This window comes from Vipera berus (genome assembly GCF_964194415.1).
Source record: "Vipera berus genome assembly, chromosome: 2".
Classification (NCBI taxonomy): Eukaryota; Metazoa; Chordata; class Lepidosauria; order Squamata; family Viperidae; genus Vipera; species Vipera berus.
Window position 1 is genome coordinate 143,138,423 of NC_138203.1, and position 26,020 is coordinate 143,164,442.

General features: G+C 40.5%; 1 protein-coding gene across 1 annotated transcript in view; it reads right to left on the reverse strand.

The window, feature by feature from the left end:
- Positions 1 to 746: 746 nt before the first annotated feature.
- The window catches only part of GDF11 (growth differentiation factor 11), a gene marked incomplete at both ends in the record, with an annotated part of 35,793 nt that continues 10,519 nt past the window's right edge, over positions 747 to 26,020 (reverse strand). Inside the window, 2 exons of the mRNA XM_081321240.1 lie at positions 747 to 1,127; positions 2,948 to 3,321. Coding sequence (XP_081177366.1) covers positions 747 to 1,127; positions 2,948 to 3,321 — 755 coding nt within the window. The remainder of the gene's footprint in view (positions 1,128 to 2,947; positions 3,322 to 26,020) is intronic.

Below are 26,020 nucleotides of genomic sequence, written 5' to 3' on the forward strand. Positions count from 1 at the left end.
ATCATGCAACTCGCAAAAGCATTCCAAATAATTCCAGTTTTCATCTCTTTGGAGCTTCCAGTGTCTTTAGGGAGTCAGTCTCTCAAAAGGCAGGCAGAATCAGCAATCCTCAACTTCTAAATCATACTTTCCCTCCCCACCCCTTTCCCCCAAATCCAGGATGGCACGTATCCTTCGTGCTGGCAGATTTCATTCATCTTCATATAAAATATCCATTTTAACCCCGTTCCCCGTTTATAACTTCATACAGCATTTTATTCCACATTATCACAACCTAGGAAGCTTTCATTCTTGTAAACAGGTTGAACAGCTTCCTATTTTTTTCCTGATGGGCTTTTCACTTTATCACCACTTTCTCAGATCAAGAGAGGAAGGGGGGGGGTGTTTGGGAAGAGAGAATGCCAGTAAAAATAAAGCTTGAGAACTGTTGGGTCAAACAAAGAGCTTGAGGAGAGAAGAATGCTTATTTCAGATTTGCCTCATGGATGGAAGTATGGATCCAAGGCAACTCATCCACTCTCCATTAATGCAATGTCTGTTTTGATTATTGCACAGCGCATGTTGTCACTTCAGAGATTTTCAATGCAATTCTGTTCGTTTTGTTCTTTTCCCACAATTACTTTCTCTTCAAAAGTGTTTTAAAATGCTAATGAATGGATTCATCAATGTCAGGGTGCATCTTCCAAGCAAGAATCCGGGGAGGGGTGGGGGACAGGAAAAAGAATGGAACAGAGCAGGCTGGGAGTTTAAGAGCATCCACACCTGTCAACCACCATGCCAGGGATTTTGCCATAGATTATCTGCTGTTTGTCATTGAAATATAGCATGTTGATGGGAGACATCTTGGTGGGTGTACAGCACGGCCCTGCTGACCCCCGGGGATTGGCTTGCTGTACCAAGTGGGTATGGGGATATTTCTGCATAAACATATATTCACACTGGCCTGAACAATAGTTGGCTTTGTACCGCTTTGGGGCAATTATCCAATCCCAGCCGAAGGCTTCAAAGTCAACAGTCAGGGGGTAACGGCAGCAGCGGGACTCAGTTGAGTGCTCATCACAGTCTAAGCCTAGATTCCTTCGGGACCGTTTGTTGTTCTCCAGCACACGCAGTTCCATGAATGGGTGCTGCAAATGACATACAAAAAGAGAAATCACAGTGGTAGGCATTTAGGTAGAATAACTATTGGCCCCGTGATGAAATAACAGTTTCTAGCTGTGGAAAACAGCCTATGACAAAGAGTTTTGATGGGCATCAATTACAGGCACATCTATGCATAATCCATCCACAAACTTCATCTCTGCAACCTTTGCTATCCCTTTGGATCTTTTAAGTAAACTAATGCTATGAAAATACATTCTCTTCCACACACTTACCAAATCCAATACAATCTCTTGACCATCTTTCCAAGAGAGCCCACAGCAGTTGTCCTTATTTATTCCTGTTATTTATTCAGTTATTTATTCAATTCCTAATAACAGTCCTGAGCTTTGCTCCTTTAAAAAAAAAACACTCTAGCTGACACCATTAAGCCTGATGATGAAATATTTCTTAAGTAAATGTTGGTCCACTATGAAAAAAAATCCATGGAAAAGTGGAATATTGATCCATCAGTTGCTGCTAGGGGGAAAAAAGTATTCAGGCTAAAAAATCAGTTTGTACATAATGGATGAATAGTACTCTGGAAGAGAAAAGTTTTTTATATATTTTATGTTGTATTTTTTATTACTTACATGTGGGTCATTCTTAGTTAAGCTATAAGAATTATTAGGTAATTATAATTAAAGGGATAGGTTCCATGGAAATAATTCAGAATGAGGAAAAAGAGATAACTTTTTAAAAAACATTTATATAGGAAAACTAAGATGAAACTCATATAAGTAATTTGCTAAATGTTTTTTGAAAAATGTAGTTTTTATAGGATTAAATTAAATCATGAAATAATGCATGATATAATCTCTCTGTATAGAAAGAGAGTGAATTGTAATAAAGTACTACTTTAAAATATACCCTGTTAAATGTTGAATTCCTGAGAAGGATATTTCGTTGTTAGAGCTCTAATTAGCACGAACCAAAATTAAGTTGTTCTCATTTTTCTATGTAAATAATATTAAGCAGATATAAATTTATCTTAATCCTGTATTTGAAAGCAATAAAAGTTTCATCTAAATTAATGCATGTTGCTGTAATACAAATATTGTGAGAATACTGATCTATTATCAAGCAAAAATCACAAATTACAACCAGCACAATGACATTGCAATGTCATGACTGACATGGAAACGCCTTCTCTAAGTAGTAGCACTGCAGTCCCCAGTTGACCACAGAGGTAGCAAGAATTCCCTCCTTAAGTCTTCCCCTGACTACACCGTAAGCCTACTGTTTGAGATGAAACAGATAAAAGGAAATACTTCCCATTTTCCAACCTGCATTTGTCTGCATTTGATTGTTACATTATTCAGTGATAATATTGATTCTGAAAGCCAGCACTCTCTAGAGAACACCCCACAGTACTACATACCCTAATGTTAAAACTAGGCCAGAGCTATCATGTCTGTCAGCCCTTCAAGGTAGTCCAGATAGGAAACCATAACCATAAGTCCTAACAATACTATTATTATAAGGTTGCAATAACAGTCTCGCAAGTCTGAAAGAACTTCTCCCTTCTCTTGCTTTTACTTTCCAAAGAACTAGGGAGGGTCCCTCCTAAGATGCTTTCTCCACCCCCCTCCCACCTTTGGACTCAGTTTTTGTTTATCAACTTGTTGTCTAGGTTGCAGCTCTTTCTCCTGTGCCCCAAGGTTATTCTCACAGCCCATTGCAATGGCTGAAGAATGATGACAGATAGGAGCTCAGCAGGCAATCAAACTAGTTCATGGGCCTTCAGCTCTCTTTTCAGAGCTAAGGTCAAGAAAGAAGAGGATAGCAAGTGTTCTCATTTACCCACCAGGCCTTCAGCACCAGGCCCAAGAGAAGTCACAGCCAGGTCATTGCCATTGGGATCAAAAGCGTTGATCTCAATACCCCAGTTGTTCTGAGGCTGCTTGAACCAGTTCTGGAGCACGTGCTTGAAATCAATGCTCTGCCAGTGGCCAATGCGTGAATTCAGGTCAATCTTGAGTGAGCGGATACGGATGTGTCGGCTCCCATCCTCTGTCACAGGCTTAAGACGCAGGATCTGTAGATAGACTGTGGATGTGTGTTGAACAGGCCGTAGGTACACCCAGAGCTGTGCCTTTACTACCTTGGTGAACATAATTTTGGGGCTGAAGTTGAAGAAACAACAATGTGGATTGCCTTCGATCTGTACCACTGGATCCGCTGACAGAGAAAGACAAAAAGAGAAGCAGTGAACAGATCTTCTTCATAACCCCAGTTTCCCACAGTCCTAATATGTTTCTAAGGCGCAATTACTGTAACACCATTATGATTATCATATAAAGATCAGAGCTATTGCACAATTGAAAGTGTTAATGCTGGCCCTGCAATGAAAGGAGCGTTGAACAATAAGATTTCTCTTAATTGGCAGCATAGCCTGAAGCACAGGGAATATTAAAAACCTCAAGATAAATGTTTATGTAAATAAAAGTCATTAAGAAACCATTTACTGCATATCCAAATCATTTATTCCATACTCTATATCAGGGCTTTTCAACCTTTTCACCCATTATAATGGGTGAAAAGGTTGAAAAGCCCTGTTCTATATCCATGTTCCAAATGCTGTAATACAGAAATAAAGACACTGGTGAATTAGTAACCATTAAATGGGACTTTAGGTGTTCCACCACTGAAAGATGGAGTCAAAAGGGCTAGAGTTAGAAAATTCAAAATAAAGGCATTGCATAGGATTAAAAAAAAATCACATTTAGAGTCTTAGACATTAAAATGATTATGCTGCCTATTAAAATCAATGCCTAGACATGAATTCACTTCCATGTTCTGAAAAAGGGGTTGTAATTCTAATGTTGGTAGAAATTACTTTTCCTCCTCTTGCAGCCTTTCTCTGCAAGAACCCTCAGGAATAAAACTTTCAAGCACTATAAAAAAGGGGGAACAGGAAAACTCACATCCCTTGCTACTATTAGAAGGACTACTCCATGAATGGGTCTCTATTCACAGAAAGTTCTGGCAGCTGAATGGAAATCAAGATCCAAATCCACAAGTATTTTTTCAAAATTAAACTACCGGTAATTTGTAGGAATTGAATGTTTGAGTGAAGTTTTCTAGATAGTATCTGGTTTTATAGGTTATTAGATAATTTGGATGCATGGTATAGATAATGCCTCACCTTATATACTCTATATAAAAAAATAAAAGCAGGATAAAATATGTAATAGGCAGGAAATAATATTACCAGGTCTTTGGGAAGGACACAACAGGTGGATAAAAATGTCAGTTCTGGTCTAACCATTTGGCTGACTGTGTGACGAACCAGAATAATAATAATAACCTCACCTATTTTCCTTGGTAGACAGAGCCTGTCAACATTGCTGCATGGATAAAGGGCATGATCCTTGGGAAGGACTTGATAGGTTGATAAAAATGCCAAATCCAGTCTGAATATCTGGCTGACTGTGTGATTGAACCATAATAATCCCAAAAGAACTGGAGCACCACTTGAACACCATCGGCATTGACAAATTCACCATCAGTCAATTGCAAAAGGTGGCTTTACTCTGAATTGCTTACATCCTGCGACAATATCTCTAACACCATCAAACATCAACATCTGCCTATCCCAGGTCTTTGGGAAGGACTCAATAGGTGGATAAAAATGCCAAATCCAGTCTCAACATCTGGCTGACTATGTAACTAATAATAATAATCTTTATTTGGACCTGAACACCTTAATTTTACAAAAAAATACCCTGGAACTGCCTATAACAATAATCTGCTAATAATAATAATTCTTAGGTCTTTGGCTGGGTCTTGAATTATTATATTTCTACCATCTTTGTGAATCTAATTGAAGATTAATCATATAATAATAATGATTAATAACTATTATATAAAAAAAACCTGTGGCCAACCATAATAACAGCAACAACAGATGGTTTACAAACAATGGGATAATGAATGGTATATTTGAATACCTGCAAGAAATACCACTTGCCTGAAAGCCAAAACTGTGGCGGGGCCACAAAATAGACAAAGTAATAGAAAATGAAGAAACTAAAGTGAGGGGTCCTTGATGCTCTCTGAGCTTGCTTGTTTTCTTGCAGATGTTTCATTACCCTAACTAGGTAACATCATCAGTGCTAATAAGGAGTGCGGTTTGCTGTCGGTTTATATTCTAGTGCAGGGCTTTTCAACCTTTTCACAGATTGTACTACTTTTAGGACATGACAATATTCGAGTACCACCCTGCTTAGCAAGGTGTCAAAAACTTGATGACTAAAAAAAGGGGGGAATTTTGGGTTTTACTGATTAGATTGATTTTTTGTTATAGAAATGGCTAGTTTATACTATTATGGAAAAGTAAAAAAGTTGAGGTTCGATGTTAATGCTTCATTCTACTGCAACAGAGGAAGTTGGAAGTCAATGCCTTTTCTTTTCTTCTTCCCTTCTCTCCCTCATTTTTCTTTCCCTTTCTCCTCCCCACTATGTCCTACTATTTGCTTTTGTATTTTTGTATTTTATTCTATAGCAAAACATTACAAACCGTAAAAAAGGGGAAAAGTGCCATTTTTACTCCTCCTTTTGTATCTTCTGTTCTCTTCCCCCTCCTTTTATATCCTCTCTTCTTTCCCCCTCCTTTTATATCCTCTGTTCTCTCCCTCTCCTTTTATGTCCTCTCCTCTCTCCCCCCTCCTCCTCCTTTTGTCTTCCAGATGCGTTGGAAGCTCCAGACAGCTTTTTTTTAACAGTGCTTTTCAACCTGTCATACGTACCGCCTGCCAGGTACCGAAGTACTACCAATGGTACGTGTATCGTGGGTTGAAAAGCCCTGTTCTAGTGTCTTGCCCGTGGGGATGGGGGCGTTCTTAGGGATTCTTTGGTTGGGCTGCTTCCTAAAGGCTCTTTGGCAGTTTCTTGACTGGGGTATTGCTTACTTGATTATTGGTCTGAAGTTGACCTTGGAGCTAATCTATGATGATCTGAGGGCTGGTTACTGGTGGAGAAGTGCTGGAGTCTTTTTCTCTTTTGAGCTAGTTCACGGGTCGGCAACCCGCGGCTCCGGAGCCGCATGCGGCTCTTTGAGCCGTCTCCTGCGGCTCCCAGCCGCCCGGTGCGCGCGCACCTCTCCAAATGGAGAGTGGCACTGCCCGTTTGGAGAGGTGCGCGCACACCTCTCCGAATGGGCAGAGGTGCGTGCGCACCTCCGCGCGAACGGGCAGTGGCGCCGCTCTTTGAGAAAGCAGCTCTGCAGACGGGCCGCGGCAGCTTTCCCAAGAAGCGGTGCCACTGCCCATTCTGAGAGGTGCGCACGCACCTCTCCGAACAACCGTAGACCTTTCTCTTTGAGAAAGCTGCCGTGGCCCGTCTGCAAAAGTGGGAGCTGCGTGCGTGCGTCCATGCACGCACATGCGCAAAAAACATTTTGCGCATGCGCAAAACGGTTTTTTCTTGCGCATGCGCGGACGTGCACGGTTGCCATTTTTTTTATGTGTGATGGAACCGGTTCCCGGTTGCGCGACGGTGACGGCCCGTCTGCAAAGCTGCCGCTTTCGGCAGCCTGCAAACGTGCCGCGGCAGCTTTCTCAAAGAGCGGTGCCGCTGCCCGTTCGCGCAGAGGTACGCGTGCACCTCTCCAAAGGTTTGGGGATTTGGCTTGGTCTAGGATTGTCACATTTTCCCAATTGAAACTATGGTTAAATCTGTCTAAATGTTGTGAAATTAAAGAATTTTGATCTTGGCTTTTGAATGCCAGTTGGTATTCATCGATACATTCTACCAGTCTTCTTCTACCTGCTTGCCCTGCATAATGGTTGTTGCCGTTCTTACATTGTATGTTGTAGATGACTCCCGTTTTTTCTTCTGGGGTTGCTGGGTCTTTTAGTTTGCTTAGGATGTTTTGCAAGGCTTCAGTTGGCTTGTGGGCTGTGCTGATCCCTTGTGGTTGTAGTAGTCTGTTGGTGGTTTCTAAGATATTCTTGACGTATGGCAATGTAATTCTTTTTAGGGTTTGTGTTGGTTGTGCTGTATTGGGTTAAATGGTCAAGGACTTTTTGATGAAGTTGCATGGGTATTCATTTTGTTGGAATGTTTTGCATAGATGCTCCATTTCCATTTTCTGCTTTCTGGTTTGCTGCAGTGTGTTTGAGTTCATTTCAATAAATAAAATACACAAACCTGGCATACCCCTCCATCCAATCGTATCTCTATCAGGGACCCCTACATACAACATTGCAAAAGAACTAACAAAAAAGTGTGGTTATCTCACAAGAGGAAGTCAACACTCCATTAACTCTCCACTACAGTGTTTTCAAATAATCAAAGATGTGAATATAGATGAGGAAGAAATCATGGTCTCATTTGATGTCACAGCCATATTCACATCTATTGATCCAAAATTAGCTAACGAATCCATGATTGCATTGCTTCACAGTATACCTGACTGAATTGAGTACATGAAGATCAACACACCCAGGATTATGGATCTCATAAATCTCTGCTTAACTACATTACTTCCAATCTGATGGCCAAATTTACCAACAAATTAAAGGGACATCTATGGGATCACCACTTTCAGGACTTATAGCGGCGGCGGTCATGCAACATCTAGAAGCCATAGCACTTCCACAAATACAACCGAAAATATGAATCAGATATGTAGACAACACCTTCACCACAATAAAAAAGGACCAATTAGAGAACACCTACAGAACCATCAACAACATTTTTAAAGGAATCCAGTTTACTAGAGAAGAAGAAAACAACTTGCTACTCTACCTGGACATGCTGATAAGCAGAGACCACAACAGCAAACTAGTAACGCAAGTCTGCAGAAAAACCACTCATGTTAACCAGGTGCTCCACACTACCAAAGCAACAGCCCAACCTTTCACAAGAGAAGCTGGGTAAGGACTGTATTTAAATGAGCCCAATCACACTGAAGCAAACCAGAAAGCAGAAAATGGAAATGGAGCATCTATACAAAACATTCCAACAAAATGAATACCCATGCAACTTCATCAAAAAGTCCTTGACCATTTAACCCAATACAGCACAACCAACACAAACCCTAAAAAGAATTACATTGCCATACGTCAAGAATATCTTAGAAACCACCAACAGACTACTACAACCACATGGAATCAGCACAGCCCACAAGCCAACTGAAGCCTTTCAAAACATCCTAAGCAAACCAAAAGACCCAGCAACCCCAGAAGAAAAAAACAGGAGTCATCTACAACATACAATGTAGGAACGGTAACAATCACAGTATATAGGACAAACAGGCAGAAGACTGGCAGTACACATCCATGAACACCAACTGGCAGTCAAAAGGCATGACAAAAATTCTTTAATTTCACAACATATAGACAAATTTAACCATAGTTTTAATTGGGAAAATGTGACAATCCTAGACCAAGCCAAATCCAAAATTGCCAGGGAACTTCTAGAAGACAGGCACTCTGACAAATCAGCCATTCAATAGACACATAGACATTAACAAAATCTATAGACTATGCAAAAGAGATAATCAACTAGCCCAAAAGAGAAAAAGACTCCAGCAACTCTCCACCAGTAACCAGCACTCAGATCATCATAGATTAGCTCCAAGGTCAACTTCAGACCAATGATCAAGTAAGCAATACCCTAGACAAGAAACTGTCAAAGAGCCATTAGGAAGCAGCCCAACCAAAGAATCTCTAAGACCGCCCCCACCCAGACAGACAGGCAAGACACCAGAATATAAACCGACAGCAAACCGCACTCCTTACTAGCACTGATGATGTTACCTAGTTAGGGCAATGAAACGTCTGCAAGAAAACAAGCAAGCTCAGAGAGTATCAAGGAGCCCTCATTTCAACCCTGAGCTACAAATATTGTCGTTCATTAGGAACTAAAGTGTCCTGGGACTTCAGAATTCAAACAGACAAGCATTTGCCACACAAGATTTAACAATTGTTAATTTTATTTTATTTTTATTTTAATTCCATTTATATCCCGCCCTTCTCCGAAGACTCAGGGCGGCTTACAAGCTTAGCAGTAGCCTTCATTCTATGTATATGCCTGCTTATTAGGGCTTTCACACACACCCCAAGCGGCATTATTACAAAGTCAGCTTATTGCCCCCAACAATCTGGGTCCTCATTTTACCTACCTCGGAAGGATGGAAGGCTGAGTCAACCTTGACCCTGGTGGGATGCGAACCTGCACTAATTGCAGGCAGCTGGTGTTACTTAAGGAGGCATTAGCCCACTGCTCCACCAAGGCGAGGTGGAGGTGGACAAAAAAAGGGGATAGTGGACATCGCAGTATCTGGAGCTAGCAGAAGATGAGAGAAAGAACTGGAGAAAATCACAAAGTATAAAAACATGCAAATAGAGGTAGAACAACTGTAACAAAAGAAAGCAAAGATGGCTCCAGTAATAATATTGCACTTGCATTTTGGGTGCAATCCCAAAACTGGAGCACCACTTGAACACTATTGGCATTGACAAAATCCCCATCAATCAATTGGAAAAGGCACCATTACCTGGAAGAGCTTACATCCTGCAAAAATAACATCTGCCTGTCCCAGGTTGATAGGTGGATAAAAATGTCAAATCCAGTCTAGACATCTGGCTGATTGTGCAACCAACCACAATAATATGGTTGTAGAGATGAAGGGAAATATCCCTAAAAGTTACCTTAAATGCCATGGAGAAGGGATGGTGCAATGATATGTAAAACATATGTTTTACTTAAAAGCAAGTCCTCTGAGTTCAGTGGGGCATTCTAAGTATATGTGCATAGGCTTGCAATGGTAATTCATAATGAAATGCAATGGGAATGTGTTGGGACAGGAAGCAGGAATAAATGAAGCTATTATTTGATTTCAATACAGAGCTCACCAAAAATGTGCTGGTAAAGAACTGAATGTAGCTAGAAGATAGCCAAGAATTTTGAGGAGTTTGCCAAAAGGATTTTTAAAAAAACAAACCTCGAGTCAATTAAATCTGTTCTTCTCTTTGTAAGCATACACTCCTTTTAACAACCATTGTATTATTCTCCAGAGGGAATCCATCATGAACCCCCAAGATTGCATGGTGACAATAGAGGTACTCCTAGACTTAACAATTCATTTAGTAACCGTTCAAATTACAACAGTACTGAAAAAGTGACTTATGACCATTTTCCACACTTGTAACCATTGCAGCATCCCCAGGGTCATGTGATTCAAATTTGGATGCTTGCAATGATTCATATTCATATTTATGATGGTTCCAATGTCCTGGAGTCACGTGATCACCTTTTGCAACCTTTTGACAATAGGAAAGCCTAATTCACTTAACAAATGTGGCAAGAAAGATTGCAAAGTGGGGCCAAACTCACTTAACAAATGTCTCCCTTAGCAACATAAATTTTGGGTTCAATTGTGGTTGAAAGTCAAGGGCTACTTGTATTGTGTTGTTTAAATTAGATAGTTTTAGCTCTTTTCTAATCGTTTTTTGTAGTCATAATGTTTATCAAATTATAGCACAATAAGCTTTTTATCTTTTTTTCTAAAACATTATAAATTATCTGTTCTCAACAATGTAAAGTCACAGATGCTGGTAGTTTAGTTTAGCTGGTGTTTGCCCTCATATACAATGAGTAATTCCCAAGAAGCTAGGATGTCATAATCTGTCAGTGTAGTATATGTGTGGATCCAAGTGATGTGGCCTTTTGCAACTGACAGATGGAAATTTCTAAATCACATTGAATATCTTTTGGTATGAACACCTGCTGTGCCAACTGAGACCACCACAATTGGCTTATGCCATAATCTTTCAAGTTTCAGATCTTGATATTTTCTGATCTTTTTCAGACCTTTCGTCTTTTATTCTACTATCCTCTGGTATTGCCACTTCAATTACCCACACGTTCTTTTTTCAAACCACATCGTATCTGCTATGTTATGAGCCAAGACTTTATCAGTCTGTTATTGTGGTTTGTCGCAAAGTCAGCCAGATGGTCACACTGTATTTGACATTTTTGTCCACCTATTGAATCATTATGGTTCATCACACAGTCAGCCAGATGTGTAGACTGGATTTGACATTTCTGTCCACTTATTGAGTCCTTCCTAATGATCTGGCATAGGCAGATGTTATTTGATGGAGTTAAAGGTATCATCTCCAGGATGTAAGCTATTCCAAGAAAGCTGCCTTTTGGAATTGACTGATAGGGATTTTGTCAAAACCGATGGTGCTCAAGTGGTGCTCCAGTTGTTTTCGGATTGCAGCCAAGCTGCCTATTACTTTTAGTAGTATCTTTGCTTGCTTTTTCCAGTCATTGCAGGTCTTTGGGATTTTCTCCTATTCTTTCTCTTCTAGTCTGCTGCCTCCAGATGCTCCCATCAGCTCCTGCTTGCAAACAAGCAGCATTTCTTGCAGATATTCTAATGCACCGTTCTTACACCTTCGTTGTGCCGTTGCTTGTAGTCAGTCTGTGCAATCTTCTTGCAGGAGCAGATTGACGTAGAGCTCCGAATGCTCCATTGCCTCTTAAATAAAGTCAGCTTAACAGCTACACAGCAATGCTGCTCGGCCCAATACATTAGCACACTGAATAATGGTACCTATAAAAGAAACTGTAACGGACTGAAAAATATTGTGACAAAGGGCACTGGTTCTTCTAAGATAAAATCATGCATATTCAGAAGCCAGTTAATTTAATACAGTTGAAATAGGCCATTGTTTAGCCAGTAGAAGATAAGTCTTCTTAAAAGGTTGAAGTTAACCCCACTATTCTTCCTGAGGTGTTAAACCTTTTTTAAATGCAGCCTGCTGCAACTAAATAAAATATTTGGCCATCATTGCACAGCTTCAGAATGATGTAGAGACAGAGTTTTCTATACCAAAAGCACGAAATGACTCTTTAAATAACTGAGGACATCGCTTCTTCTACACCTAAATGGGTATTTCCCTCCTCATCCCCTCCAACAGAGACACATTTTTCAGCCAGCCCATACCCCCAAGCATATAGCTTTAATGCTAGGGCTTAAACTGAATTAGCAGTAAACTTTTCCTCTTTGATTAATCTCAAGACTCTTCTCCTAATCAAGGGTCAAACTTGAATCTGAGAGCAGAATTTCTATCCATTTCAGCTTTAGCAGGTAGCCGAAGGAGCCAGTGGCTGCCATAAACCCAGTGAGAAGGGTGACAGTTTCCTGGCCTCTCCTTTACTGAGCAAATTGATTTACTTGGGAGCAATATCAAAGTTCTGCAAGAGCCAAGGAAGATCATAAGGACCAACAGACTGAAGCAAAAGTCCAAAACAGATGTAGCAGTACTGAGATTAGGAATAACATTGTTTCAAAAAACATAAAATAGTCTATAAAAAATATTTATAGTGGCTTAGAGTAAAAAATTGTTTTCATCCAAGCTTGGACAGAAATATCAGACTGAACCTGGATTTTGCTCAGCCAACCAGAAACTGGGCACTCAAAGGTTAAATGCTTTTCCATAGTTAGTATTATGAACTTTGTTATAATGAAGAAGCAAGACAATTGACTTGTTTAGAAAGCAAGGAGTTATAACTTTCTCCTGGTAGTCCTCCACTACGACTACAGTTGGGATTGGAACTTCTGTCGCTAAGTGATGCAGTTGTTAAGCGAGTCACATCTGATTTTATGAGCTTTTTGCCATGGCAGTTAAGCAAACCACTGCAGTTGTTCAGCAAATTGTGTGTTAAGCAAATTACAATCATGTGACACTGCAGCCATCATAAATACATGCCAGTTATCAAGTTCCCAAATTTTGATCACATGACTGCAGAGACACTACAGCAGTTGTAACTGCAAGGACCGTTTATAAGTCACCTTTTTCAGTCATCAAATGAATGGTCATAAGTCAAGGACTAACTGTAACTCTATTCTCCTAAAATGGGATTGGTGGTGGCGGCGGGGGGAGGGGGGGATAGGAAAATGGGAATCCCCCAGCTGCCACGCTCTGCCCCAATGCGTTCCCTGCTGCCACCCCGATGCAGTCTGTGCTCTGCCCACCTGTTTGCTCACACACACCCCTTGTCTGGTTCTCCCTCTGGCCACCAGCGGTGAGTTGTCCATGTGGAAATGTCCTGTGATGAGCTGGGCCACCGTGAGCTGGCCAAGGCATGTTGTCCCATTCCAGGGGAAATTGGTTTCAACTTAAAGCAGGGAGATTGTGGCTCAGAAATTCAACCACTCTGAAACCCAGAAATTTTGGTGGTTCTGGATTCTGGCTGAGACAAAATCCGGAGGGAACTTACAAACCCAGTCAGGACAAGACTGGTGTGTACCTCTCCTTTCTTCATCCACATGCCACGTACACTGCCAGTGCCTTTCTTTTCCTATCCCCTCTTATTCATGTGCCACTGCCTCTGATGGCCCTGCTGTTCTTTACTCTCTCCATTCTGAAATCCTCTTCCTGGGATGCAAAATTGCGGGTCTGCTTCCATGCCAAATATGCTTATTATAAAGTGCTTTACATAACTTCAGTCAAAAGAAAATCCAAGCATTTTTTCAGTCTAGAAACAGACAGCCTCATGCTGGCTGCTTCATGCATGGAACCTTTTGTACATCATTCAAGTGGTGGACCAATTAAAATTGTTTCCGAAATGTGCTGTGAGATATCCCGGTGCTGTCTGCTGGCAATAAACTATTTAATACTACGGAAGCCTTGGCTGACCTATAGAATAATACAGAAACAGTGCCAGATGACTGCTACTAAGAGCAATCTTCTTCCCTCACAAAGCCAAAGCCGTGGAAAACTAACAGTGACAAAGCGGGAGGATGCGTTACAATTCAGGCACAAGTGGAAAAAAGATGAATCAGACCAACGGAGGTTGGATGGCAAAGGAGTTAGTATAATGAGTGTTTCTCTGCCTTTCAGTTTGGCTTGCAGGACTGATTTAAATTGCAGCTCTATTACTCTTGACAGTGTTTGATGCTATTGGCTAAATTCTCTTCCTGCAGCCCTGGAGACATTTCTTGTCACAGTACCAGTCTTTCCTGTCAAACTCGATCCGAAGTATGGTGAAGGGAAATCTCTGTTCAACATCTATAGGGCTCAAGCTTCTTATTTATGCTTCATGTTTATATCAAAACCTCTGGGAAAGGACATCCAGAGTTATGAAACAAGGTGTCTCCGGCACCGTGTTGGGTACAATGCTCTATTGCTCTTGCCACTTAGCTTCAAGGAACAACACATGTTTTCTTGGTTCAACAATGATCTGGATCAAAATGAACCAAATGAAGCTAAACCTAAACATGATAGAGATGATAGCTGTTTTGTATAGGATAAAAGCACTCAAGGTAGGATCCAGAAAAGCCAATGGGGTGATTTGGGCCAGTCTCAGCCCTAGGAAAAAAGTACGGCAAGAGAGAAAGAGAGAGAGGGAGATGCCATTGATAAGTGAGACAGACATATTGTAGATTTAACATAACCTTTAAAAAACAGGCCTCTTGTCTTTCAAGATTCCCTGCTGATCCCTCCCTTTCTTTCTCTCTCCTTCTCTCTCTCCCTTTCTCTCTCTCCCTCCCTTTCTCTCTTTCTCTCCCTCCCTCCCTCCCTCTCCTTCTCTCTCCCTCTTTCTCCCTCTCTCTTTCTCCCTTTCTCTTTCTCTCCCTCTCTCTCTCTCCCATTGTCCCTTCCTTTTCCTTCCTTTCTTCCTTCCCTCCCTTTGTCCTTTCCTCCTTCCCTCCCATTGTCCCTTCCTTCCTTCCTTCCTTCCTTCCTTCCTTCCTTCCTTCCTTCCTTCCTTCCTTCCTTCCTTCCTTCCTTCCTTATCCATTTTTACCAAGAAACCTGATGCCCACTTAACTCTTTATGAAGCACCCGAGGAAAGTTGGGAAAGATCTATCAACGATACTTGGAGGTTACCAGCTCATTTAATAAGCTTTATTCCAGCAACAGAAACACCCTGCATTCGCTCACAGTCGATCCATGCGCGCCAACAATGCTGCTGTCGACCGTGGGGCAGGAAGGCGCCCTTCACATGGGAGGGATGAAAGACACGCCAAAGATGCCTTCGCCCCGCTGCCTTCTGCAGACACAGCCAGAGTCCCGGGTGGGGGGAGATCTAGGGCTAAGGCACACTCGGGGAAGTGCACGGCAGCAACTCACAACCAGCTGCTCTTGGGGGACGGAGGCACAAAGCCGGCCAGACAGTGCTCGGAGCAGTTGACTGTCCCGGACCACAACTGCGCTTCCACCTTTCCTAAGGCAGCCCCCACAGACAGAGCGCAGTGCAGGGAAGATGCGCCAAAGCTTGTCCCAGAGCCTCCTGCTGCTGGAAGCCTGCGGCAGCGGCACAACAGAACTTGCAAAAAGTGTGGTGGGCGGCGGCAGCTGCTAATGGCGCCGGCCAAGGGCAAGCAGGGCAAGGCTGCTATCAAGCCCCGGGCTCAACAATCAACCGGGGGGGGGGGAATCCGCGTAGCAACCCGGCTACCTGGCCTGCCAGCCGCTCATTGCTCTGCCGATCAACTGGGAGGCTGAGACTCCAGATTTGAGCCGCCGACCAGAGGAGAACACTGCTGATCAGCTGGGAGGCTGGGACTCCAGATCCGACGCAGCCGGCCAGCTGGAAGTCCTGGCAGGCAGCCCCGACACCGCCAAACAGCCGGGTGCATCGGCAACCTTCTCTCATGGTCGCCAGTCAGCTGGGAGCGCCGGTACTTTTGAGCAGAAGTGGCTGCTTGCCCTTGGCTGGCGCCGTGAGCAGCTGCTGCCACCCGCCCCGCTTTTTGCAAGCAGGCTTCCAGCAGCGGGAGGCTCCTTGCGCTGCGCTGTCGGCAGCTCAAATCTAGAGTCTCAGCCTCCCAGCTGATCGGCAGAGCAAGGAGCAGCTGGCAGGCCAGGTAGCCGGGTTGCTGCACGGATCCACCCCCTTGGTTGATTGTCGTTCCTGGGGCTTGACAGCCGCTTCTGCTCGAAAGGCAGGGTTCAGCAGCCGGCGAGGCACTCGTGCGGGGCTTTCCTGGGGCTGGTGAGCCAAACGGGGACCGGCCTCACCCTCTCTGCACCAGAGTGGCACCCGCGGAGGCGGCCAAGGGCAAGCAGGGCAAGGCCGCTCCTGCTTGAAAGGCAGGGTTCGGTGGCCGGCGAGGCGCTCATGCGGGGCGATGGGGCAGGAGCAGGCTGATCGCCTTACAGGTAACTGGGACTCCGACGCGCCTTCCTGGCCATGTGTGCCCTGGAGAAGCGCCAATCAGAAGTCAATCTGGTTGCTGCACAAGTCCCTGGGGAGGGCAGGGCCTTGCTCTGCACCTGCACGCACCCTCTGTAGGGTTCTTGTAGGCTGCTGCCAAGCAGCATGCTTTCCAGCAGCAAGTGAGCTGGGAAGGAGTGGAGCGCGGAGGGAGGAGGAGGTGGGGGGCGGCAGGGGGAGGAAGGTGATGCTGCCTACCACCAGCCAGGTGCCTACCACCAGCCACTGGTGGTACGCGTACCACCGGTTTAAAAGCCCTGGCTTAATCTATAAAGGCAAAACAGCTTAGATCCTGAAGAATATTCCCATCATAAATATACCGTGACAAGTTGAAATGCTCTATTGCATTGGCTTCTTTACTTTTCAGTGAGGAGCTAAGTCACATTTATTTAGACAAAAATTGGGAATTTAATATTTTAACATTATGATTTAATATTTTTGTATTTATTTGTAGGCTTTAATAATAATAATAATAATAATAATAATAATAATAATAATAATAATAATAATAATAATAATAATAATAATAATAATAATAATAATTGTTTGGAAGTTGTGATATACAGTAAATAAATATATATTATTTACAAAATAAGGATTTATACCCTTAAAAGAGATTAAGCATTCAATTCCAGAGATTGTTCTTTTAGATATTCCCAACAATTAAGAAATAGAATAATATGAATGTTCCCAGGCTTTTTGTTGTTCTGCAGTGAAGCATCTGCTAAGGACTTCTTGACAGAAATTAATATTGATCAGGTTTCACATTATCATTAGACTTTTCATACTTCAAGTCTTACAATTTCATCTGAAGGGATGAAATTAGAAGGGAGGAGTTTTTAATCTACCTTGTAATGCAAGCATTAGTTGCATATTCTTGCTGTGGAAGGCAGTGCAATACAGATAGTCCTCATTTAATGACTTCCGTTGGGACTGACAATTCTACAGCTAAGCAATGCAGTCATTAGATAAAGTATCAGGTGACCATGCTAGATTTAAGTTGACAATATTGCTGCAATCATTAAGCAAATCACCATAGGTTGTTATGCATGATGTCATGTGACTGCAATCTGCATCTTGCTGCTGGCTTCTCCATTGACTGCTTGTCAGATGACGTCTTTGAAACTTGTGATCATGTGACTGTGGGGCACCATGACTGTTGTAAATGTGTGCCATTGCAAAGCAATTGAATTGTGATCATGTGACCATGAGGACACTATGACTGTTGTAAGTTTAAGGACTGGTCATAAAACTACTCTTAGTTGTAAGTTCAGTCACTAAACAGCAGTCATTAACTGAGGACTATCTGTATCAGCAAAGGTTTCTTTAACTCTTAAAGAATCCCTAAAATTAGATGAGAATCCCTAAAATTAAGCTTTAACACAGAAATTATGTACCATATTACTAAAGAAACTTACCTACATCTGTCTATTAACACATACTTGATTACCTCATTGTTTGCCTTAAATGAATCATATAATTTTGCAATGTCTCATTTCTGTAATTTGAAAAAAAGATTAATCATTAGTGCTGATTCAGATAAAATTATTTTTATTATTTATAAAATTTATATGCCACCCCTCTCACTATCAAGGAACTCTACATCAAAGACAACACTACTGGAAAATTAATCAAGTATAAAGTATATATTAAAGAGTCATTGCTTTCCATGCTGTCCTGTCCTTTTTCCAAGAATGCCTGTTCTCAACATTTTAAGACAGATTTTAAAAGAACAGGATGTTATTTGTTGATTTGGAAACAAAAAGACAATGTTTTAACTACTTGATATAGTGGATATTCTTGGAACATTCTGCTGCATGCTTCTATATATCATCATATACACAGTTTACTCTTTTTCTTCTTTTGAACGTCTCCTTTAATATGGTATTGAAATATCGTTGCATAAGAGGCCTCCTGGCATAACCTTAAGAATATTAACAAGACTTTAATTAATGCCCCTTCTTGGTCTGTGATCTATTTAACAGTACAGTAGTCACTTCTCCTTAGGTGGTCTGGATTGTTCTGATTGAACCTGATGCCTTGCTAATCCATGTCACATTTAAATTTTTTCTGCTATACATTTATGCATTGCAATCATAAATACAGACTAGCTATAAAGGCGGTCTTTACAAGACTCTAATGAAGTTCTCTTTACTGGGGAGGCAATTTTCAGTATAAATCCAGGCAATCTTTACTAGAGAAGCAGAATAAATAAAACAAAATATGCAAACATTGAAAACTTTTAACAGTGCACTTTCAGCAAACAAAATGAGCCAGGAAGCCTCTCATCCAAAGCCCAGTCATGATGGTTATCATCACCGCATAGATAAAGAGCTTCACTGAGATCCCAAGAAAGATGCCTCATGTATAAGCCAAGCTGGGAAAATCAAGAGGAGGAAATCTTTAGGACCAGATGCTGGAGACAGAGATTTTTACATTCTCTTGACACGGAACAAATGGGCAGGAAGAATGGAGAATTATTTCTATCAAGACAGATGCAGAGACAAGAAAAGCGATTGGGATTGAATCCTGTTGTTATACAAATAGGCTGAGTGTGAGAAGGAGTCACTTCTTCCCTCCCTCCCAATGTCAGCTAGCAACACCCAGTGGACAAACTCCTTACTTCCTCCTCTATTCACAGACATCTGGGTTACATTCAGTTAGGAGGGGCCCCTTGCCCCTGCCTGGTGCACCCCGCTCAGCTTAATCACCCCCAGCTGCATGTGCCATGAACCGCAAGGCCTGCTAACACACCAAGGTCATGACACCAGCCAGCCGCCTCTCCCGGTACAGCGAGCTAGGAGCAAAGGCCTCTGCTAACGAATGCCCAAGGCAATTTGCTGTGCACAAGTCCCAAATTAATGCTGTGTTCCCCTGAGAATTTCTCCCTGTCAGTTTCTGCCAGATCTTAAAGTGACAGAAAGCCTTTCCTTCTTTTCTCTCTCTCCCCACCCCGATGCTTTAGGCCTAGCTATTTTGAAATACACCAGATAGTTACAAGCATTGCTGTTGTGAGAGGCTTTGAAACTAAAAGCAAGAAGATCCACTGAAGTCTTGAAAATAAAAATGTGCTAACTCATTACATGTAAGCGCGAAGTCTTGAAAATAAAAATGTGCTAACTCGTTACATGTAAGCACCCTCAGTACTTATATGAGTTTCCTTATTTATTATGTTGAAGTCTCCAAGGAAGAAGACACTGTGGGCACCATGTAGTAACATCTGTATTGAACATTAACTAGCTCTCTTTTACTGCCGATCATCTATTCTCAATGGTATTGAATTTGTCCCCCCCTCCCCCAGCTTGCCAAGGCGCTGTCCATGGTTCTGGGCCATACCCCTGGCTATTTCCCCGCTTGCTGCTAAAAGAGGGAGGGAGAAAATAATAGCATGATGGAGGTCTATGACCAGCCCGTCAGTGGGTAATAAAAATTGTAGTTCTGCACATCCGGAATGCATCAGGGTGGGGAATGCTGACATATAGGTAACCAATTTGAAACCCTGGAAATGTAGTTCCTGGTGAAAAATATTTTCAGAATGTAGTACTAGGCTTGATTTTTTTTTAAAACCAGGTCTTCATCACATGGATACCTAGCAAAATGAAAACATGGAGGATTCTAATTCACTTCTCCATACATTTTATGGAGGCTCAGTGAATTCAGGAGTGAATTCATGATTCCTATATTAAGGGGAGCTGGATTGGAAGATAAGTGTGGTTTTAAAACTGGAAGAAGAAACATCAATAACCTATACTATGCTGATGACACTAATCTCAATAGCCAAAAATGCAAAGGATCTGCACAGGGGCACAGTGATAAAAATGGCACTGAAATTAAATATAAAGAAGACCAAACTAACGACAACAGGCAGAAGAAACAATCTTACAATTAGCAATGAAGGCGGTGGATAATTTTTGCCTTTTATCATCAACCATCAATACCAAAGGAACAAGTCGTCAAGAAATACCTTATGCCACAGACTAGCACATTTTCCAAGGCCTTGGAAAATGCTGGAAAAAGTGAAAGGGAAGAGAAGAAGAGAATGACCAGCAAAAGGTGGACAGTTACAGTGGTGATGAATGCCCCATTGGTAGACCTGAAAGTCCAGGTTAGGGATAGATCATCATGAAGAAAATCTATCTATGCGGTCGCTAGGAGTCAAAAACAAATTGAGGCACATAATCAATACCATAAATCAACTATACTAAGCATTTCAGAGATGTAAAATCTTCATTATAGCACTGTTTATAAAGAGAATTTAGCTTTTATACATTCCATATAGAGTCTTAAAATTTCTATGGTACATGGATATGAACTTCATGAAGTTTCCTTAGAAAGGTTTATCATGGCAGGTGTAACAAAAGAAGATCTTTAGAGAGTGAAACCTTTAGCCATCTCTACCAGTTGCTGAATGCTTTCTTACATCTCTTAGCGCAGAAGCAAATCAACTAGAAATGGAGATCTGGCTTTGCATCTCTCTCTGAAAAATCCTGTTCTCTTCTGACTTTGCTTCAGGACACCTGAATCTATCCAGCTGTTCTGAATGCTTAACAGAGAGAAAGTGAATGTGCACATGTCCCAAAGTAAGCAAAAGCAAACACGATACATTCCAATGTCCCAAAGTAAGCAAAAGCAAATATGGTACATTCCAATGTTTTGAAGTCCATCCCCTATTAACCTCAGCAAGGATGATAATGTGGGTGCTATAATCCAAAACATCTAGAGGGTGCCAAGTTGCCTACTCCTGTGCTAATAAAAGCACATAAGTGAGAAGTAGCACATATTGGAATATTTGTTTTATTTAGTACATTTACACTCCATCCTTCTCTCTGATAAAACAATTTAAAATAACTACAAATTCAAGGTCTAATGTATAAATCATAGCTGAATAATAAAATTCTTTTTCATATAAATTTTATTAATTTTCTAGTTTTACAATTGTAAGCACTTAATCAACAACATGTGGTCTGGGTCCATCAGTAATTCAATAGTACATATTAACTTCCTCAATCTAGGTACAATACTATACCATCCACTGCTTCCTCTCTTCTTCTGGTGTTATACATATTCTATACTAGGCAAATACAATTCTTATTGCTGTTAATACATATACAATTGAATATCAGCATTTTTGTTACATTTTTCTAATATTATATATATAATACCAGTAGTGTCAGTTTAAAATACCTTTTCTAACCAAAACATATCTCAACTGAATTTGCCTTAATATCCATTTGTTCAATAAATATCCTGTTTTTCCTGCTTTTAAAAAAAATGATTTCCCATCAGTGTTCAAAGTATCTCTTATCGTTTGTAATTTTCTCATAATAAATTATATTTGGGCATCCAAAGGCTTTTCTTGTTCAAACCCTCTTAGCATTTTCATATTTCCCTTCTCATACTAACATGTAAAATTCTAGTTATAAATCCTATCTTTCTAGTTCTAATAACACTTCTATTTCAAGCAATTATCTATTCTCTTAGCCATATTCAAACATCTCGTTAATAGTATGATATCCCATCACAATGGGTCAGGATCTCTATTTTCTTCAATCTTACTCTAGCTTTCTTCCTTTGTCAACTAACTTTCCAGGTCAATGCCTTTCAATCATCAGGTAATTCTTCCTCTATTTTTGTGTATATTGTTTGGAATAAGTAAGACAATTTCGTTAAAGTATTTTTGGAAGATCGCTCAGCCCATTGATATTCATTAAACAGCCTCCCTCCTTCACCAATTTCCCACAATTCTCCTAACAGCTTTATCTTCCATTTGATTGGCCCTTCTTCCTTATCCTCTAGAGTGTTCTGAGATCTTGACAGGTAAGATGTCTTTTCCATTTCCTGTATTATCGCTATGTCTTCTAATTATTCATTTGTCTGAGTCTGTTTGTTAATTCCTTCCTTTAGGTCCTCCATCTTTGGATCTGCTTTCTCTAATTTTCCTTTGGTTTTCTGAGTTACTAGTTCCTTCTTTATAGTCATTTTCTGAATTTGTGGGATTAGATTAGAAAATTGTTCTTTTATCTCCTTTGTGTTATTTTTAGTCTCATCATGAGCCAAGGCAATTGTCTCTTGTATTAATTTTAACATAGAATTTCCTTCTGAGCTTCATCAACATTTTTTTGTTGATATGTCAAGCTAGGGACTTTGGAGATAAGTGTTAGAGATGATTTTTTACCATTTAAAGCTGAGAATGGAAGATCCATTTTGTTTTTATTTGTGGTCTCTATAGTCCAATCTGTTTAGTGATTTAAAAAGTTTCAAGTCAATTGTCATTTGAGCTCAAAGTTATCCACCCAGCTTGCCAGTCCATCCTTAAGCCTCCCCTAAGCAAATATAAGCAAAATTCAACTTTTTCTGTCCAATGAAAAACATGTCCTTTCTGTCCAGAGAGAGAAAAGCAATTAAAAGTTGTTCAACAGTCAAACTTTTATAATCCAAAGTATTCCATCATTTTAATCCGTAGTGCATGTTTCTTTGACACAACACAGCTCTAAAAGTCAGTTAGTATTTACATTCGTGGTCCAGGCAGGCCAGTTTCAAAATAGTTTATCGTCTCTGCCACACAGATAAGCAGCCCAAGAGGTTTTTTCCCTTTTCCTAGCTGCAGTCTAGAAAAGTGAAAGTTTCCAAGAACAACCAAAGTCTTATCTGGGTCTGGCCTTCCAGCCACGTTTCCCTTAAACATAACAACTGTAGTGCTGTGGTTTGCCACTAGATGTCATTGACGCCACCTTCCAGCTTTTTAAGTCCAAACTTATATTACAAGCTTTTCAAGTCTCTTTTTTTAACAAAAAAAATCTCAAAAGCACTTTTAGTCCCCAGATTTCAGATATATATATATATATATATATATATATATATATATATATATATATATATATATATATATAATTAATTAATTAATTTGCCGCTTTTCTTTTCCTGAGGGAATGGGACGGAAATTCCCCCTTTCTCCTCGGGGAAGATTCTTTGCTTTGAGTGGTTTTTTTCCAGGAAAAAAATGTTAAAGTCATAAAGAGAGAATAGGGTCTCACCCAATTCCATCCACGTTGTTCAAAGGTTGCTCGTTAGTGCTTATTTTCTTCGGTTGTCAGCAGCTTCTGACTAGCCACATGAATGTAGCCACTCTTTCCCCCGTTGGTTTGGAGGGCTTCCTCAGATCAAACAGAAGGGCTGCCGCCCTTCCACAATCAACAAGGGTCCCCTCCTCCTTCATTGCATCTCCAGGGCGACTTTTGACCCTTTCTAAGATTCCCAGCGGGGTGAAATCAAACGTGGAAGACGGAGCCCCGTCTTTTTGCATCCTTTACGCCATGACGTCAAACTGGAAACTCCCTGAATAATAACGTTCTTAAAGTGAAGAGTGAGGTGAAGCACAGCAGATTAAACCAGGCTAAAATCAGAATTCCATTCCATTAAGACTAACCAATCCAGCAATTCATATGCCTGTTAAAATAAAAAGATTTTACCTATGTGCCTGTAAAGTACCAAGGCAGGGAATCTCATAATTCCATAAAGGAAGTCCTTTCTTACATTCCATCCAGTAATTCTTTTTTCCCTAATATCTATCATGTATCCATCCATCCATCCATCCATCTATCTGGAAAAGGCCTCTTTAGCAGATCTTAAAGTAAGCAGATTCATTCAGGAAGAGTCAATTGAAGGTCTAGATTACTTCACGCATTGTGGTGAATATGGCTAGACCTGTTCCTTTCTATTCTGGGACTTTTTTATTCTTTACAAACATATACACATGCACACCAATAATGACCTACCCAGTCATTTATCTTGCAATTTACTGGGAATTTGAAACTTCTCTACCTTATATTAAATTAAATATCCAGTCATTACTCATACTTGCCTGGGCTGATAGCAGTGGGAATACAACATTTTATGGGATACAGGTTTCCCATTCAATGTTCCAGGGTCTGCCAACATTAGAGGTGAAATCATAGGATGGTGGGATTGTGCTGTACTGTAGAGCATGTGTTTTGGATGTGGAAGATCCTAGGTACAACCTACAACTAGGATGAGAAAATACTATGAGAGATTGCTATTGCCAACTCATGTTGAGAGTGCCAGAGTAGATGGACGCAGTATATAAAAATGTTCTATATTTTTAGAAATCTTCCAGAGCTTATGGGAAGATAGAAGCAGAACACTGGATCTGAATGGCAGAAGCTATAACCTAACTTCTTGCTTCTATAATGAATTCAATCAGCTGGTGCCTTCCTGATGTACTAAATTTTGACTCCAATAATTGTTTATCCATAATTTTTTAGAACTTTTCATCCCAATATACTTGGAAAACATATCATATTTGGGGAGAATATCCATATACTAAACTAGGATATAAGTATCTTTGCAAAGAGTTTCCAGTCCATATATCTTACTTTCCCTATAATTAGTGTTATCAATTCCAGCATTCATCTGCATTTATAAAAAAATAAATCCTGCTTCTTTGGAATAGACAGATGAGACTTTTTTGCTGGAATTTAGATCTAATCATCTTTATTATTCTATCTTTATGGAATTTAAACCTTTTTGACAGATATACTGATGGTCAATTATGTTTATGTTGCTTTGATTAAAGCTCCAGTGGTAATCAAATTTTCTCCTTTCTCTCTCTCACACACATAGATCTAAAACATCTGAATTGAAAATTTCATCATAATATTTCAGTGGCATTTTTCAATTGTTTTTATACTGTTAATCTGCATTTGGGGCTGTGTGGGAAGCTCAGTTCATAGGCACTAATATTTAATATATTTTGGTCTTCATACTGGCTTAATACATATGTTCTGAATTTCCCAAGAGATGACAAGATGGCTTCTAGTCCTTGTGATGCCTGTTTTCAGTTAAAAACAATCAGAATATCCTAAATCTATTACCTGGGAAATCAGCATGTAATTTATTACAGAAATAGGCTTTTACACAAAACACTAAACTAAAACCCAAATTACATTTTAGCTTTCATATGCTCCACAACCCAATCCATCTAGTTAATTTAATAGTTTGTTGTGCAACTTCAGAAAATTAGACTGAGTGAACCTGAACTGACTAATGGTGTGTCATGCAAACCAAGTGACAGAATCTTTATTTGTTGGGATATATCTAATTTAACATGCTAATTTATCTATGCCCTCCAGTGTGCTATGCAATTCTACTAGTCAGTACTCAGGTGGGAGAAGGACAAAATTGTGCCAGAGTAAATGTGAGTCAAATTAACCTCCCCTGGTCAGCTGTGTCTGTCAAAAACTCAGTTAACCTTTAGGCAGTGCCTAATCCTCAACTCATTAATCCTTTAAGGAAAGATGTGGTACTATAGATTGGCTAAAGACACAAAGTATCCTATTCCAGAACTTAGTCTCAAGGTTTGTCAGTATATGATGCTTCTCTGACTTTTAACTATGATAAATAAATTATCTGTTCTTATTAATTTAACATCTAATAAGCTCTACATATTAAATTTATTTTTGGAACTGGTCTCTGAAGGGTGACAGTATACAGAAGTTCATGTAAATAAATAAAATCAATGATTCCCCATAATATTAACCAGCTACAGCAAACTTACACTTTTTGCTGCCCACCAGGCCAGTGGGTCAGTGGTCCCTGACATAGTGACATGCCTTTCCTTTTCCTGGTTTAAGAATTCATAGGGTAGTAGGCAGGTCTTGAAAAAAATGATAATTCC